Below are 15629 nucleotides of genomic sequence, written 5' to 3' on the forward strand. Positions count from 1 at the left end.
GTCTTTCCTCGCTCCTCTTTAATTTTTTTTTAATGATTTTTAATTTAATTTTACTTTTTCCAGGCTGTTAATTCTGACGAACTGGAGGTCGCAACTTATTTAAAATCTAAACATATTTTATTTTTATTATGTACTGTGCATGAAAGCACTGCATTCAAAAATATATCAACAAGGGAGTTACACTTCCTATGATTTTTTAAAACTTACATGACACATGGGAAACAGCCAGCAACCCCCCCGCAGCTAACGCAGTCTATTCTCGTTTATCCCAACAATAATTATATATATTTTTTATGTATGTAACAAAAACTGTCTGCTCATAGGGGCTTGTCTTTTATTTTCATAAAAGCTGTGTGTACAGTACAGTGTACTTACCACCTCTTTATGCTAAATCTTTCTAAAATATTGTTCTCTTTTGTTTTTGCAGAAAACAAAAACTTGGATGAAGGACATTTTGTAAAGTAATAATTTAACACTGTGGAACTGTTATTTTTATTTAACACTGCACTGTTTATTTGTAGAGTTACAAGAGTTACAAGCATGCTTGTTATTCATAAAAAAGAAGCCTATTGCACTCATTATTGGATTTTAAATTTTTATACTGTATTACTGTGTCTTCTGCATTTTATTAAGGTCTTTTACCAGTGTGTAATCTGCCCACGTGACCTGCAATATATACTGAATAATAAATTCAACATAAAATAAATATTAATATAATAAATAAATATTTTATTCAGTAAAATGCTAAGGTACTTTAATTTTTTTTAAGGTCATACTACAAAATACATCAATGTACATCGATGACAATAAAAGTTCTACATTTTAATGACCACATAGTACATCAGCTGAATGTTTTTATATGGAAGTGTTAATTTCAGCCACAGACCTCAGCTTTAAAACTTTAAAAGTTTAGAGCTGGAGATGGAAATCTTATGTGTATCATACTCTCTGTGGATCATCCGCATTGAATAGCTCGAATAAATAAAAAGGAATATTAACTCTCAAATGAATCTATAGTGGAAGATCTATACTAAGAAGAACAGAAATAAACATGTATTTAAAATTGCACCCAGATACCTCAGTGAATGCATTTCTTTATCACCACTAATTAGTAATTAGTTTATAATCTATTTCATGTTATCATTTAAAATGAAGTGTATGACCAAAAGCCTGAGTGAAGAATGAACATTAATTCTTTCTGACAATGATGGACTCAGTGCTTCAGGAAAAAAGAAAGGTATTTAAAATACAAGAAATATGACAGATTCCGTTTCATAAATAGTCATAAACATACTTAGACAAAAGCAAAAAAAAAAAAAAAAAAATGACGGTCTCTAAGCCCTTATTCACAGAATTTCTGTTCAAACTGTAGTGAGTACTTTGCCAAGAAAAGGCCATAGCAGCAGCAGCTTGATTTGTTTGGATACCTGCAAAACCATGAAATGTCCACAGTTTCCTAAAACAAAGGTGAGATCTTGTTTACAGTAGTCACAGTCATGTGAGGTTTCATGTGACTGTGCATTCAAACTAAATACACCCTTTCTGCTTCCACAGGAATTATGCGAGTAAGTAGCAGCCAGATACTAATCAAATGGACTTGATTTACTGATTATCTGGAAGTGTAAAAGCAGAAGTTTTCACAGTTTGTGTTAAAACAATGCAACAGTCTTTCCAAGAGTGGATTTCCAGTTCAGACTGTGCAATGCTCAGAGAAACTGCCAAAAGCCCAAAACCTACTCTTCAGATTCTGCAGACTTCGGTTAACAAATTCAATGTTTAAGTTCATGACAGTACAATTAGAAGAAGGCTGAACAAATATAACTTGTTTGGAAGTATTAACTCATGAATAAGAACTACAGCACTCACAATTTCATGTGTAAAATCTTTAATATTACTAGATAATAAGAAAAATACAAATGCATTTTAGCACAAGGCTTTCCTCAGCAGTTCTAATGCACATGTGGGCGCAGCCATCCACAAAACACTACCGGGACCTAATCCCTAATAGGCACAGGTGGTAACAGTTGATAGTTTGTCAGCATGCAACACTGGCTGTGCACTTCAACCACAGACCTAAATCCTTGAAACATGTACAAAACAACACGCTCCATTAACACTGTCTGAAACACACAGCTCCCATTATTTATTTATTTATTTATTTATTTAATTGGGGGGGGGGGGGGGGGGGGGGGTTGTTGCAGTTGAGCCTGTTGGTTTTTGTATTTGCAAGGGCTGCCAGGAGAAAACCTCTTCTCTGTAAAAAGGTCATGGCAGCACAGCTTAGACATTTAAAGAATCCACAAAACTTTTTGAACAATGAACACGACACCAAAGTGGGGATGTTATAATTTAATAATGCACACACAAGCATATCAGGACAAACACCTCATATCAACAGTCGCAGAGGGCTGATGAATTGGACTTATTTTCACCTTCATGGGTAATTTGCATTCATTGCATCGACCATGAACTTCTTTGTAAACCAAAGTATTCTAGAGTCAAATATGAGTCCCTCACAATCCCAAGCACAGCAGAAAATCTACAGCCGAATAGCAGGAAAAAAAAAAGAATCAAGGTGGTTCAAGGGCCCAAAGTCAGACCTCAAGCTGACTAAATACTGTATCAGGAACTGTGCACAAACAAGTGCACACAGAACTCAATGAAGTGAAGCAACACTGTAAAGAGGAGTGGAACAAAATTCCTCCACAACAATGTGAGAGACTGATAAAGTCACACGGAAAACGATTACTTCAAGTTACTGCTGCAAAAGGTTCTTCTTTATGCTACTAAATCACAGGACTGCACGGAGTCCTCTGATTTTCCACAGATCGTTCCATACCAGAGCACACCCACTGTCTACGTGCTAAATCATTACTATACATAAACGTATTCATGAAAAACAACAACAAATACTTAAATCTGCATCAAAACCACCTCTATCGTGTTACCACTGTCTCACTGACACCAAAATGTTGTGACTACACCAACAAAGATAATGTAGTTCTGATAGAAAGATTCAATTTGTTGTTTCCATGACAGAAAAAACAAATAGCCAGAAATGTTCCTATATTTATCTGATGTTGTTTTCACTTTGAGATCACACTAACTCCACGCGCTTGTGTGAATTTGCTCAACAAACTGAAGAAAACTGCACACAATAAAGCAAAGCGGACTGTTCTCGTTCAAAGTCATTACAGAGCACTTCCTCCCCCTGTGGTTCACTCCTGGAAACACAGCTTCAGACACAAAAATGTTTTTAAAGAAGAAAACAAAATAGCGATAATAATAATATGATTGGATAAAAAAATGCACCAGATTCTGTGAATTGTGCCACCAACACAAGAACTTTTATTGCGGCTGCTGAAAAATCGAGTATCCCCCCCCAAGTCAGTGTTATTGTAAACTGACTCTGTTGCGTTACAAAACAACATAAATCACTGTCTTTGGGTAAATACCTGAATTATAAACCCAGAAGGAAACAACGTGCAGTAGCACATTCGTGTTAAAAAAGTAGGCACCGTGTTGGAAAAAGAGACGCGGACCCTGACTTAAAAAGCAGGAAACGTTGCATCACGACGAACAGCGTAAACAACGTGCATGGCCACGTGGGCTGGACGCCCACTAACCCCCAGCAAATCAGCGCCACGTCGCGGTTTGTGTCGAGCGCTGATTGGCTCCGAGAGACAAGCGCAGCGCACGGCTCCATTAAATGTCTTTTACCATTACTGGGCACGGGTAATGCGTACTCATCTTCAGCCCGCAGCAGTCATTTTTGGAGCGCACTGCCATGAGTAACACGGACAAAAAAGAAGAACAAAGCGATTTATTCGCCGGTTTCCGCACGGCTTATAAATCCTTTGCAACAGATGCCATACACGTCGGTCAGGAGCCGGAGCAATGGAAATCTATGGCTGTAGTGCCGCCGATTTCCCTTTCTACCACGTTCAAGCAGTACTCTCCAGGAAAGCACGCTGTAAGTATCCCGTTACTTTAGGCCAGGTTAGGATCAGACTCGTTCCAGTGTTATGGACGATACGAAGCCCGATGGTTTCTAAGTGTTTGTATATTTTTAGGTTATTCTTATACTATTATTATGTTTTAGCTCTGTATGGAGGCGTGTCTTGTATTATTTTTAGCATGTATAAGAATGTCTCTTTAGGTAAGTAAAGTTAACGTAAAATCTGTGAATTCAAGTGTTTTTAACCCACTGCATGCGACTGACTGCGCACTCTGTTAAATAAGAAACTACCCTCAGTCGAAAGATGAAGCTTGACTTGTATTGTAATTCCTTCCTGCGTGTGATAACCAGTTCATGGCCATCCATTACTGGGAGTCTGTGTTAGATAAATATTGTTTTGTTTCCGCTTTAACATCATTATCTCTCCATGTTTCAGATTGTTAAAGTCGTTTTTTCCCTTCTCATTGCTTCTGGCATTGATTGGCTTACAGATGACAGATTTCTAGCACTACACTGACAAAAAGAGGCAGGACATTACACAGGAAAGAAATTCTTGAGGGCAGAGTTCACTAGTGTCAGTTTTCATTGCTTAATGTTTCACAGTTATAAGACTCCTCATATGTAATGCATTACCAGTTAAACTTTTTTTTTTCTTATTTGCAAGGGCTGCCAGGAGAAAACCTCTTCTCTGTAAAAAGGTCATGGCAGCACAGCTTAGACATTTAAAGAATCCACAAAACTTTTTGAACAATGAACACGACACCAAAGTGGGGATGTTATAATTTAATAATGCACACACAAGCATATCAATACAAACACCTCATATCAACAGTCGCAGAGGGCTGATGAATTGGACTTATTTTCACCTGGACATCACCTTCATGGGTACTTTGCATACTCCTCATTTGTAATGCATTACCAGTTAAACTTTTTTTTTTTTTTTGAGTTTTTGCACTCAGGTCAGCTTTCTTCACACAAACCACTTAACCTCCATTAGAAGTGGTAATTTTTTTTCTCCAAAAATTAAAAACGTATTTTTTTATTTCATTTACATCTTTCTGATCTTTTCAAAGCAAGCCGTATTTTTCAAAATCAAGGAAAAAGAAGGAAAAACCCGACTATGTTTTAGACAAAAAGGGTGTAGGCAGAAGCAACAGCTTGTATGTACCTGCAACATATATATAATCCAACACAAAGTATTTTATAATAACATTAATAATAATAAATATCTACTTCTGTGGGGTTTTTTAATACTTAAACTTAACAAAAGTGCCACATACCAAGTCATCACTGATCACTAAATAACTGCATCCCCTTACTGTCTGAACAGGTGCAAGCAAGTATTATAAATGCTGACCGTGGTGATGAAATGTAAAAATCTTGTGTTGATGTAGGGGTTCGAGTATAGCCGGAGTGGAAACCCTACCAGGAACTGCCTTGAAAAAGCCGTAGCTGCACTGGACGGAGCAAAGTACTGTACGTCAGCCAACCGTATTTCACAGCAGTGAATTTAAACAACATGTTTTAACATCGTTTTACTAAATGTTTAACGCTTCAAAAATGACAGAGCCTTCCAATTTTAGGCTTCTCTGACACGATGATGAAAATAATTCCTGCTCTGGACAACTTCTCACACCTTTTCCTCTGCAGGCCTTGCTCTCGCTTCAGGACTGGCGGCCACAGTGACGGTCACTCACATGCTCAAGGCAGGCGATGGAATCGTCAGCATGGATGACGTGTACGGAGGTGAGAAACCACTTTGCAACTTGGCCAAATGTGTAAAACAAACTCTGTGAGCTATGAGACGTTATCTTGTTTCCTAGATTATGTATGCGTTATGTGGTTTAGTGATACTAACAGAGATTCTTTTTTTTTTAATCACAAGGCACAAACCGCTACTTTCAAAGAATCGCAGCTGAAGTCGGCCTGGATGTGTCTTTTGCTGACTGCACAAAACCACAATTGCTCAAGGCTGCCTTGAAGCCAAATACTAAGGTATGTCAAAGCAAAAATTACACTTCAGAAGATTTCAGAACATGTGTTGTTTGTTTGTTTGTGTTTGGGTGCACCTTTTAGGAGATGTTTCCATTTTATCTGCAAAATAAACACATGCTGTTGTACCAGTGTCTGGTTTGACTAGTATGTTGCTTAATAGGGCGTGTCTTTAAGCTAACTGAAACGGTCATTGTGAATCAGCAGTTCGAGTGATTTCTCTTCTGGAAGTTACACCCACCCCTCCCTCCGCCCCCATGTTTGGTTTGACTTATACGTCATCTCTTTGCTCACGTAGCTGGTGTGGATTGAAACACCCACCAACCCCATGATGAAGGTGGTGGACATCAAGGCCTGCTCCGACTTGGTCCACGAGCACAACAAAGACATAGTGGTGGTCGTGGACAACACCTTCATGTCGGCCTATTTCCAGGTGAAACTTGACCCACGGTGCATTTTGTGCGCTGTTGATTGTGTAACAACAGTTCGATAACCTCCTGCAATCAAATTCCAGTTCATCCTGGAATAATTCAGGAAATGATTTACTCTTGTTTCTCTTGTGCACCTTTAGCGCCCCTTGGCTTTGGGAGCTGATATCTGCATGTACTCAGCCACCAAATACATGAATGGTAGGTTCGATTTTACTAACCTAACATTTGCATTAGAAGTCGATGCAAACATTTTGTGAGCTTAGTCACATGATCTGTTGCACGCTAGAAGGGATTAATTACTTTAGTCCTAAAATGTCTCCAAAATGTACCAAAGTACGTCTGAAATGGGTGAAATAAGATCTTAAGCTTAAATGAATAATAATTGTAAAGCATTGCTAAAATGCTCACGTTGCCTGTCTCTACGATTAAAACAGAGAAACACATGCAGGGATCACCAGTGAAGTTAGAACTTTTGTCAAGGTGTTTGAATTTGATGCTCACCCAGTTAGTTTTGCCCCACCATCATCACATAGCAAAGACGCACAAGCTCAAACACAGAAGAGCAACAAAGTCAACTCCAGTATAAACTCTGTGTTTTGGACTTCTCTTTATTGTTGTATAATCTGTTTGGCAGGCCACAGCGATGTGGTGATGGGACTAGTCTCCATGAACAGGGAGGATCTGTACGAGCGACTGAAGTTCCTGCAAAATGGTGATTAAATACAAAGAGTGCATCAAGTGTTTTTTTAATTTTTTTATGGAAATGTACAATAAACCTCTTTATATGCCTCCATGCCACACATTGTATTTGGAGGCTCAAGTTCTGACCAGTTTAAATTCTCTTCAGTAGGAAAGTATTTGTTGATCTGGATTTTGGGAGGCTTTGTTTGTAACCTCTTTGGATTTTCCTTTTCTTCATGTGATCCCGCCTCTGCGTCAGCACTGGGTAGTGTGCCGTCTCCTTTTGACTGTTTCCTGTGTAACCGTGGATTGAAGACCCTTCACCTGAGGATGGAGCGGCACTTTAAGAACACCCTGGCTGTTGCCAAGTTTCTGGAGGCTGATCCGAGGGTGGAGCGCGTCCTCTACCCAGGTGATTTGCTGTAAACATTTTAAAATCACACATACCACAGACTTGTCAAAACATGCCTGTCATTATCTCCAATCTCAATCTTTACAAGGAAACTCTTGCTGATTTAGCTTTAAGCTTATTTGGAGGAGCCTGCAAAACCCAAGTTGCACAGTTTGTTGTACATTGTCTTTTTAGGTCATTTGAGGTCACACTGACCAATGGTGACCTTCCCCATTGAAACACTGTCTTTTTTTTTCACAACTCTGGTGGTCTTACAGTTAAACTATAAAAGTCTGACCTTTCCTGGTTTCATCTCTTTATGCTTTGTTTGCCAGTTATTTAGTCGACAACATTGATCCAAAGAACCATTGTTCTTTAAACCATTGTCACTGTCGGTCACTTGAGTTCACGTTGCTGAGCGGTGACCCGTGGCACGCTTCTTTTTTTTTTTTTTTGGTTTTCTAGCAAAACGCACTCCCTGCCTTGTGTTGCCCTCTATTTCTACATAATAAGTAAATAAATAAATACTAGAGATGGACCGATCTGATATTACGTATCGGTATCGGTCTGATACTGACGTAAATTACTGGATCGGATATCGGAGAGAAATAAAAAATGTCATCGATCCATTAAATATCAAAAAAAGCACCTCAAAACTTGCGACATGGCGTAACTCGGCTCATAACCGTAGCACATCGCAGCAGTGTGGTCACGTGATAGAGCGGCTGTGTGTATTTGTAGCCTCGCTAGCAATCCAGCATTTCATCTCCGAGGAAGTGATCCCAGAGAGAAGTAAAGCAAGTGTGTAAGTTCATCTCTGAATGTTTGTAAAGCATTCCAGCGTTAAGCTTAACAACCGATTTATGGAGCGATGGCCTCTTCTCTCTCTCTTCCTCCCTCTCCTGCTGCTACTTCAATCATGAAACTGATCAATGATCAGCTGATCGGCTTTTCTGTCGCGAGTCCGTCTCTCTTGTTTGTTTTTGGCCCACTTTGCACCAGAAAGAGGAAACCAGCGGCTGAACAACAGCAGCACATTTAAGCTTATAATCTGTTGTTAGAATTTATTTAATATTACTTTCTACACCAGGATCTTTTTCTACGTAGCTGACGGCTATGCAGGGGCGGATCTAGCAAAGTTTAGCCAGGGGGGCCGATAGGGCAAGAACAGGGAAAAGGGGGGCACAAAGACATACTTTTCTTTCTTATTCTCATTTTAAATGTCTAGCTTTTAATAAATAATTATCCGAATCTTACACCCAAAGTTTTAATCTGATGTAAAATGTATAGAAGTCTAATAGTATAACTATTAAGTCTAATATACCCTAGTAAGCTGTAGTACTTTTTCATTTGGGAAGGTACCATCTGTGCAGTCTGCAGTTCTGTTGAAGAAAGATGTTGAATCTATTTAATTATTCTTGAAATTTTTTTTATTTCTGTGCATTTTTTTTTCACACTGCATCAAATTAAAGTTGATTACGTCAATTAAGCATCATGAGGTGGGGGGTGGGTCCCTATTTTTTTTTTTTAATTTTTTAATTTTTTTTTTTTTTTTGCTGGGAGTTTTAGAGCCCTATTAGTTAGGTTGCTTACTCTTTAAAATACCAGAATAGGGAGGATGGAGCAGGTTTAAGTTTATTAGATTGATCAGTATTGCTGAAATATGAAATATTTTGGGTGCAGTGTATTTTTTGCATACAGGTATAACAGAATAGCTTTAGTTTTTTTTTTTTTTTTTTTTTACTTGAGTATGAACTTATACAAAAAGCAGCAAGATATTAAAAAAACAGTTTTATTGAAAAACACACTATATCGGATTCATATCGGTATCGGCAGATATCCAAATTTATGATATCGTATCGGACATAAAAAAGTGGCATCGTGCCGTCTCTAATAAATACATAATTTTCTATTGAAAGTAGCCAACTGAATGTGTCTCATCCATAAAAATTTTTGCCCCTCCTCTGTGCTAATTTTTAACTAAGCAAACTGATTAATCAGCATTTTCCCTCCAACTTACTTTGGTGTTCATGGGTAGATAACTAACTTTCATCTTATTGTGCTGTTTTTGCCAATTATTTACAGCTTTTGCCTATAAAATATAATTTAGTCAGTTTTCTTATTTAAATTAAGTTGTACGTTACCAACTTTTTCTTTAAAATTAAATTTGAAATTTTGAGATATGTCTTCCCTCTTTTGACACAGGCCTGCCATCTCACCCCCAGTACGAAGTGATGAAGAGACAGTGTACTGGGTGTCCAGGGATGATTGCCTTCAACATTAAAGGGAAACTTGAGCATGCTACTACCTTCCTCAATAACCTCAAAGTAATTTGGCTCAAAGTTTTTATTTATTCTGGCCTGTTTGATTTTGCATTTAATAAGCAGGTTGCTGGGCTTTAGGAAAACTATGAGATGTAGTGCTGTGAAAAACTAAATGCACCCTTACTGTGTTTGTAGGGATTACAAAGAAATGGTTTAGTCGAGCTACTATCCCTTCTGGCTTCCTGTTTGGACCTCAGACACTATATTTTCACTTTCTTCTTATTTCTTGCCTTTCACAGCTTTCTCAGCTGCACCTAGAGGTAAACCTACTTCCTTATATAGAGAAATGTGGACGGGGTAGTGTGCAGATAGGTTGCAAATTGTATGAAGATTAAACAAGACTGTTGGTCATGAACGATGAACATACGCACTGTGGTAAGAACAAAATAGGCCAGTGCGACTGTTTCATAAATCCAACTGCAATTTTGTGTGCAAACGATTATTTTGCACAAGATGATTACTTCAAGTTGTTGCTTCTAAAGGTTCTATAACTAATGAGTCATGGGGTGTACTTAGTTTTTCATAGGACTGCATAGAGTCTGTATCAGGATCAGATGCCTTCACTGACCGGACACACACGCACACAGACACAGTGACATTTTCAAACGCTGTTTTTCTACAAGACACATTACAAACTTTCCAAGTTGATAATATTTCGCTACATTATAATAGCCATAATTAACATGTGACATCAGTTTATACTTGCTGCCAAATTCATCACATTTTTTTTCACACTGGAAAAACATTGTTTTCATGTTAATTTGACCAGTTTTATTATAGTATTTGTTACAAGTGGACCATTGTGAAGCAGCATGATCCAAGGAGAACAGATTGTGGACTTCACTGTGTGTATGAAAGGCCTATGTAAGCTCGCTGTTAATGTCTGAAAATGATCCAGACCACAAATAACAGTGAAGAGTGCTGCTTTGGCTTGTTTCCGTTGTGGGTTACTAATTGTCTTTTTCATTTTTTGTAATTCCCTTGAAACTTTTGTGCTCGCCTGTACACATTACGCGCCGTGCTTCACTTCATCTTCATGTCCTTTGTGGTCTTATTTCAGATGTTTGCGATTGCAGAAAGCCTCGGTGGGTACGAAAGTTTGGCAGAACACCCGTAAGTGTCACTGTAGTGTTTTTATTCTTGGCAGTGTTAAAAGTACACTCTTCTGTAAATGGTTTACTGTAAGCTTGCTGCAGTTTAACACAGACCACCACAAGGGGGCAGCAGAGACCAATAGATGAGCCCTATCAGACTCCCTCAAACTACACTCAACAAAAATATAAACGCAACACCTTTGTTACTGCTCCCATTCCCCATGGGATGGATGTAGAGACCTAAAATTCATTCCAGATACACAATATAACCATCCCTCCCAAACAGTGGTCGCAAATCAGTCCAAATGTGTGGTAGTGGGCACATCTGCTATATTGAGATAATCCATCCCACCTCACAGGTGTGCCACATCAGGATGCTGATCTGACATCATGAGTAGTGCACAGGTGTACCTCAGACTGCCCACAACAAAAGGCCACCCTGGAATGTGCAGTTTTTTGCGCTATTGGGGGTCTGGGGACCCAGAACCGGTCAGTATCTGGTGTGACCACCATTTGCCTCATGCAGTGCAACACATCGTCGCATGGAGTCTATCAGATTGTCAATTGTGGCCTGTGGAATGTTGGTCCACTCCACTTCAATGGCTGTGCGAGGTTGTTGGATATTCGTGGGAACTGGTACGCGCTGTCGTATACGCCGGTCAAGCACATCCCGAACATGCTCAATGGGTGACATGTCCGGTGAGTATGCTGGCCATGCAAGAACTGGGACATTCTCAGCTGCCATCTGCCCTGAACAATGTGAACCATGATTCATCCGTGAAGCGCACACCTCTCCAACGTGCCAGACGCCATCGAATGTGAGCATTTGCCCACACAAGTCTGTTACGGCGACGAGCTGGAGTCAGGTCAAGACCCCGATGAGGACGACGGGCATGCAGTTGAGCGTCCCTGAGACGGTTTCTGACAGTTTGTGCAGAAATTGTTTGGTTGTGCAAACCAATTGTTCCAGCAGCTGTCTGGGTGGCTGGTCTCAGACGATCTTGGAGGTGAACCTGCTGGATGTGGAGGTCCTGGGCTGGTGTGGTTACACGAGGTCTGCGGTTGTGAGGCCGGTTGGATGTGCTGCCATATTCTCTGAAACGCTTGTGGAGACGGCTTATGGTTGAGAAATGAACATTCAATGCACGGGCGACATTCCTGCTGTCAGCATGCCAGTTGCACGCTCCCTCATTGCTTGTGGCATCTGTGGCATTTTGCTGTGAGACAAAACTGCACATTCCAGGGTGGCCTTTTGTTGTGGGCAGTCTGAGGTACACCTGTGCACTACTCATGATGTCAGATCAGCATCCTGATGTGGCACACCTGTGAGGTGGGATGGATTATCTCAATATAGCAGATGTGCCCACTACCACACATTTGGACTGATTTGTGACCACTGTTTGGGAGGGATGGTTATATTGTGTATCTGGAATGAATTTTAGGTCTCTACGTCCATCCCATGGGGAATGGGAGCAGTAACAAAGGTGTTGCGTTTATATTTTTGTTGAGTGTAATTGCAACACTTTATGTCCATTATAAAGTCACTGTCTATGCTCTCCATTAGAATCTCAGCATGTTTTTCTGCTCATGTGTAATCCTTCTCTATCATACCGTTCAGGGCGATTATGACCCATGCATCAGTGCCAGAAAATGAGAGGAATGTGCTGGGCATCAGCGACACCCTGATCCGGCTCTCCGTTGGCCTGGAAGACGAAGCCAACATCATCGAAGACCTGGATCAGGCACTGGCTGCTGCTGTAAGTATCAGACATTAAGTTTTTGTTTTCTTTCTGTGTTGTGGTGGCATCAAGTTTACGGGAGACTTGAGTTGACTTCCTGAGAAGGTTAACTTTACCTGTTGGTCAAGCTAGTGCTTTAGTGAATAAAATGTTCACTTTTTTCTACCAAAAACCTCTTTTGGATACCCTCTCCTCAAATGGATATTTGCTGTTTCTCAGTATATACAGTGCAAATGTTATTTTTAACTTCTTTGTTGGTTCAGCAGAAACATTGTCGTGTTCCCAGAATTCATTTTCAAGTTCATTACTCAGTTTTAAGCTGTCTCACTGTAGTGCATCGCTTTCAGACTTGGCAGACTGTGTCCAGACATCTGCATCTGCATCTTTATCGCATCTCGTCCTCTGGCAGCCGGTGTCGACGTCTGACGTTTTCGTCCACCTCTCTGACTGTCTCTGGCCTGGCACGGTGGCAAAGAGTTTATTAAATGTGCTTTTCTCTGATTCATCGTTGTTCTGGTTGGCGTGGATAGTTTAGGGATGTGAGTTCTGGTGTATTTTATGAATGGATGCAAAACTAAACACCAACAACTCGTTCTGATTTACGGTCACCCAAATTGGCCATGATTCTGCTGCATTAAAACTCCGAGCTCTAGCGCACTGGTTTGGGATGATTCACCGCTAATTCCCATCCTCTAACTACGCTGTCATCAGCAGTGCATTTGAATTTCCTAAAATCTTGTTACGACCTCGTTTAGCTGTACCCTACATGGCACTCTGTACCTCCTGTCCTCAGCATTCAGATAATGCTGCTGCGTCCTTCTGCTGCCCATCTGAAGAAAATGGATATTAAATGGAGACAAATCTCTCTAATGACTGTCTGTGGTCCCAGGAAAAGGCACCTCTGATTTGTGAAACATTTAATTGGATAGGATGGCAGGTCAGATGGGGGTAGACGGGTTCATTTCCAGTTGAGTTTTATCAGGAAAAGTTGGCTGTGGACATCAGTTGGTCAGTTAGTGATGTAGTTTATGGTGATATTTCTGTAAGATCCTGGGTTTGGATTAGTGACTGGTTTTGTCTTTGGCCTATATTAATCTAATCTGGTCTTGTCTTTATCGCAGTCATTTTGGTATCCCGTCTAAGCTCATCAGAGAGTGACCTTTTTATTCTTAGGGGAAAAAAAGAGAAGCTGGATGTGGATTGTACATTTTATTTATGTATTTATTAAATTATTTTAATTCCCCCCTCTATCTTCTGTTCTCTTTAATAGCATCCAAAGAAGTGAAATGTCTTCAGATGGCATCCTTGAGGGTGGAGGAGTCAAATTTGGGATGAAAGACCCGAGTTTCCAACATGTGGGACCTCAGCTCAGTGACATTCGCCTGTCAGGGAAGCTTGTTCTTGGGGAGGCTGACTTTTAGGCTGGTTTTACTTTGTTTTCATGTTTGTTCTGTGCTTTGTTATAATTAGGATTTTTCGAAGGCTTTAATCAGGCAAAGTCCTGCTCAGTTAAAATTGATGAAGCACGAGTTACTGCTGGAACAATGTCAAACAGACACTTTTCTGAATAACCTGGCTATGAAACTGTGTCTTCAGGTTGATTCATGGTATCAATGTGCAGATTTTTAGATTACTTTATATGCACTTCCAATTCACAACGTAAGTCATCTACCTCAGGGCACTTTAGGTGGCAAGGTAAAGACTCCACACGATCATCTGCAATCTGAGGCTCAGCTGCCACCTACTGACCAAATGTTAGAAGTGATAGTGGCTCTCACAGTTTTGGACAGAGATTTCTTTTTCCCATGCAGAACAATTGTTTTACTCAAACTAGAAGGTGAACAAAAAATGCTGCATGTCCTTTTTGTTTGGCCAAAACTTTGATATAAATGAACTGTTACTAAGAGAGGAGGAGCTCCAGATATTTGCTAGTAAACGTGGGAGGGTCTGGTATACACAAGTGAAGACGTTCCCAGCAGTGACTCCAGTTGAGGTCTGTGTAGAAACGGCTGAATGTTTTTCCAGGAACATCTCTGAGAATTATGCTTGATAAAGAGCTTTTTATGTTTTTAAACAAGAGGTTGAGACATGTCAGAACTCCTTTGGGTTTTATCTGTGTGACAACACACACGCCATTTGTGCAACCCACTGTACTCCCACATCACAGCTCATCATTTACTGTAATCGAAAAAATCCATTAAAATCAGTCCAAGTGCAAATCTGTGCCCGTCTCACTTCCTCTCAACCATCGTGCTGTACAAGCACAAGTCTTGTTGTGAGTTCAGCATCAGCAGTGGGGTGGGGGTGCACGGTGGGGCAATTCCCAACTTAAGGTGTCAGATCTTCTGCAAAAGACTGATCAGTACCCACACCTGCAGTCAGTAATTTTATGTAATTATTAAATGGAGAAAAATGTATCATGTTCATCAGGATACAAAGATTTAGTGTGTGTGTTTATATCTTCCAACAAATTGTTGCTTTCTGATGAACCTATAATGTATCCATTAAAAATACAGAGGAATAGGGAAGTGGTTTGTGGAAACCACCATATTTGAAAGCAGTGGGTGGAAGCACCTCTCCTTTCCAACTGTGTTTTACGTATGTGGCTAGAGACTGGCCACATACGTAGGCGGCCGCCTGCGGTGGAGGGACATTTCACTTCATGCCTGCACCTTCAGACTTGAGATATGAAGCATCGTACCTGTGCTTTATCGTCAGAGATTAAGTCCCCCTCACCACAGAAACAAAAATGTGAAGAAAGTAATGCTGCCTCTTAATAAAATGTCACGCTCTTCCTCCTCACCTCAAGAGTCATCTCCTGAACTGAAGTCAGGGCTCTAATGTGTGAAAAAAGTTTGCATAAAATAAACATGCTTATTTCTTGTCAATATAGTCACAGCTAATTATTATCAGCAGGTAAGACACACGTCTCTTCCGTCTTTGGGTAGCTCACAAGAGCTGTCTAAACCTGCGGTCCCCAACCTTTTTTGCGCCACGGACCGTGTTTATGTGCGACAAT

The 15629-nt window shown here is 40.1% G+C and overlaps 1 protein-coding gene across 1 annotated transcript; it reads left to right on the forward strand.

Annotated features, from left to right (window-relative positions):
• The first annotated feature begins 3715 nt into the window (after positions 1 to 3715).
• On the forward strand, positions 3716 to 14829 carry cth (cystathionase (cystathionine gamma-lyase)). Its single transcript, XM_080883896.1, has 12 exons — positions 3716 to 3973; positions 5353 to 5434; positions 5609 to 5704; positions 5844 to 5953; positions 6249 to 6383; positions 6522 to 6579; positions 7016 to 7093; positions 7322 to 7474; positions 9659 to 9780; positions 10838 to 10890; positions 12490 to 12628; positions 13881 to 14829. Exons 1-12 carry the CDS (start codon positions 3788 to 3790, stop codon positions 13893 to 13895), a joined length of 1227 nt encoding a protein of 408 aa, XP_080740022.1. The 5' UTR covers positions 3716 to 3787; the 3' UTR covers positions 13896 to 14829.
• The last annotated feature ends 800 nt before the right edge of the window (positions 14830 to 15629 follow it).

Source organism: Rhamphochromis sp. 'chilingali', assembly GCF_963969265.1.
Source record: "Rhamphochromis sp. 'chilingali' genome assembly, chromosome: 5".
NCBI classification, from domain to species: domain Eukaryota; kingdom Metazoa; phylum Chordata; class Actinopteri; order Cichliformes; family Cichlidae; genus Rhamphochromis; species Rhamphochromis sp. 'chilingali'.

Excerpts from the sequence above, each read along its gene's own strand:
- cth (XM_080883896.1), top strand. The coding sequence starts at position 3,788 with ATGAGTAACACGGACAAAAAAGAAGAACAAAGCGATTTATTCGCCGGT. Across the intron at positions 7,475-9,658 it reads GGAGCGCGTCCTCTACCCAG|GCCTGCCATCTCACCCCCAG; the intron begins GTGATTTGCTGT and ends CTTTTGACACAG. Across the intron at positions 9,781-10,837 it reads CCTTCCTCAATAACCTCAAA|ATGTTTGCGATTGCAGAAAG; the intron begins GTAATTTGGCTC and ends GTCTTATTTCAG.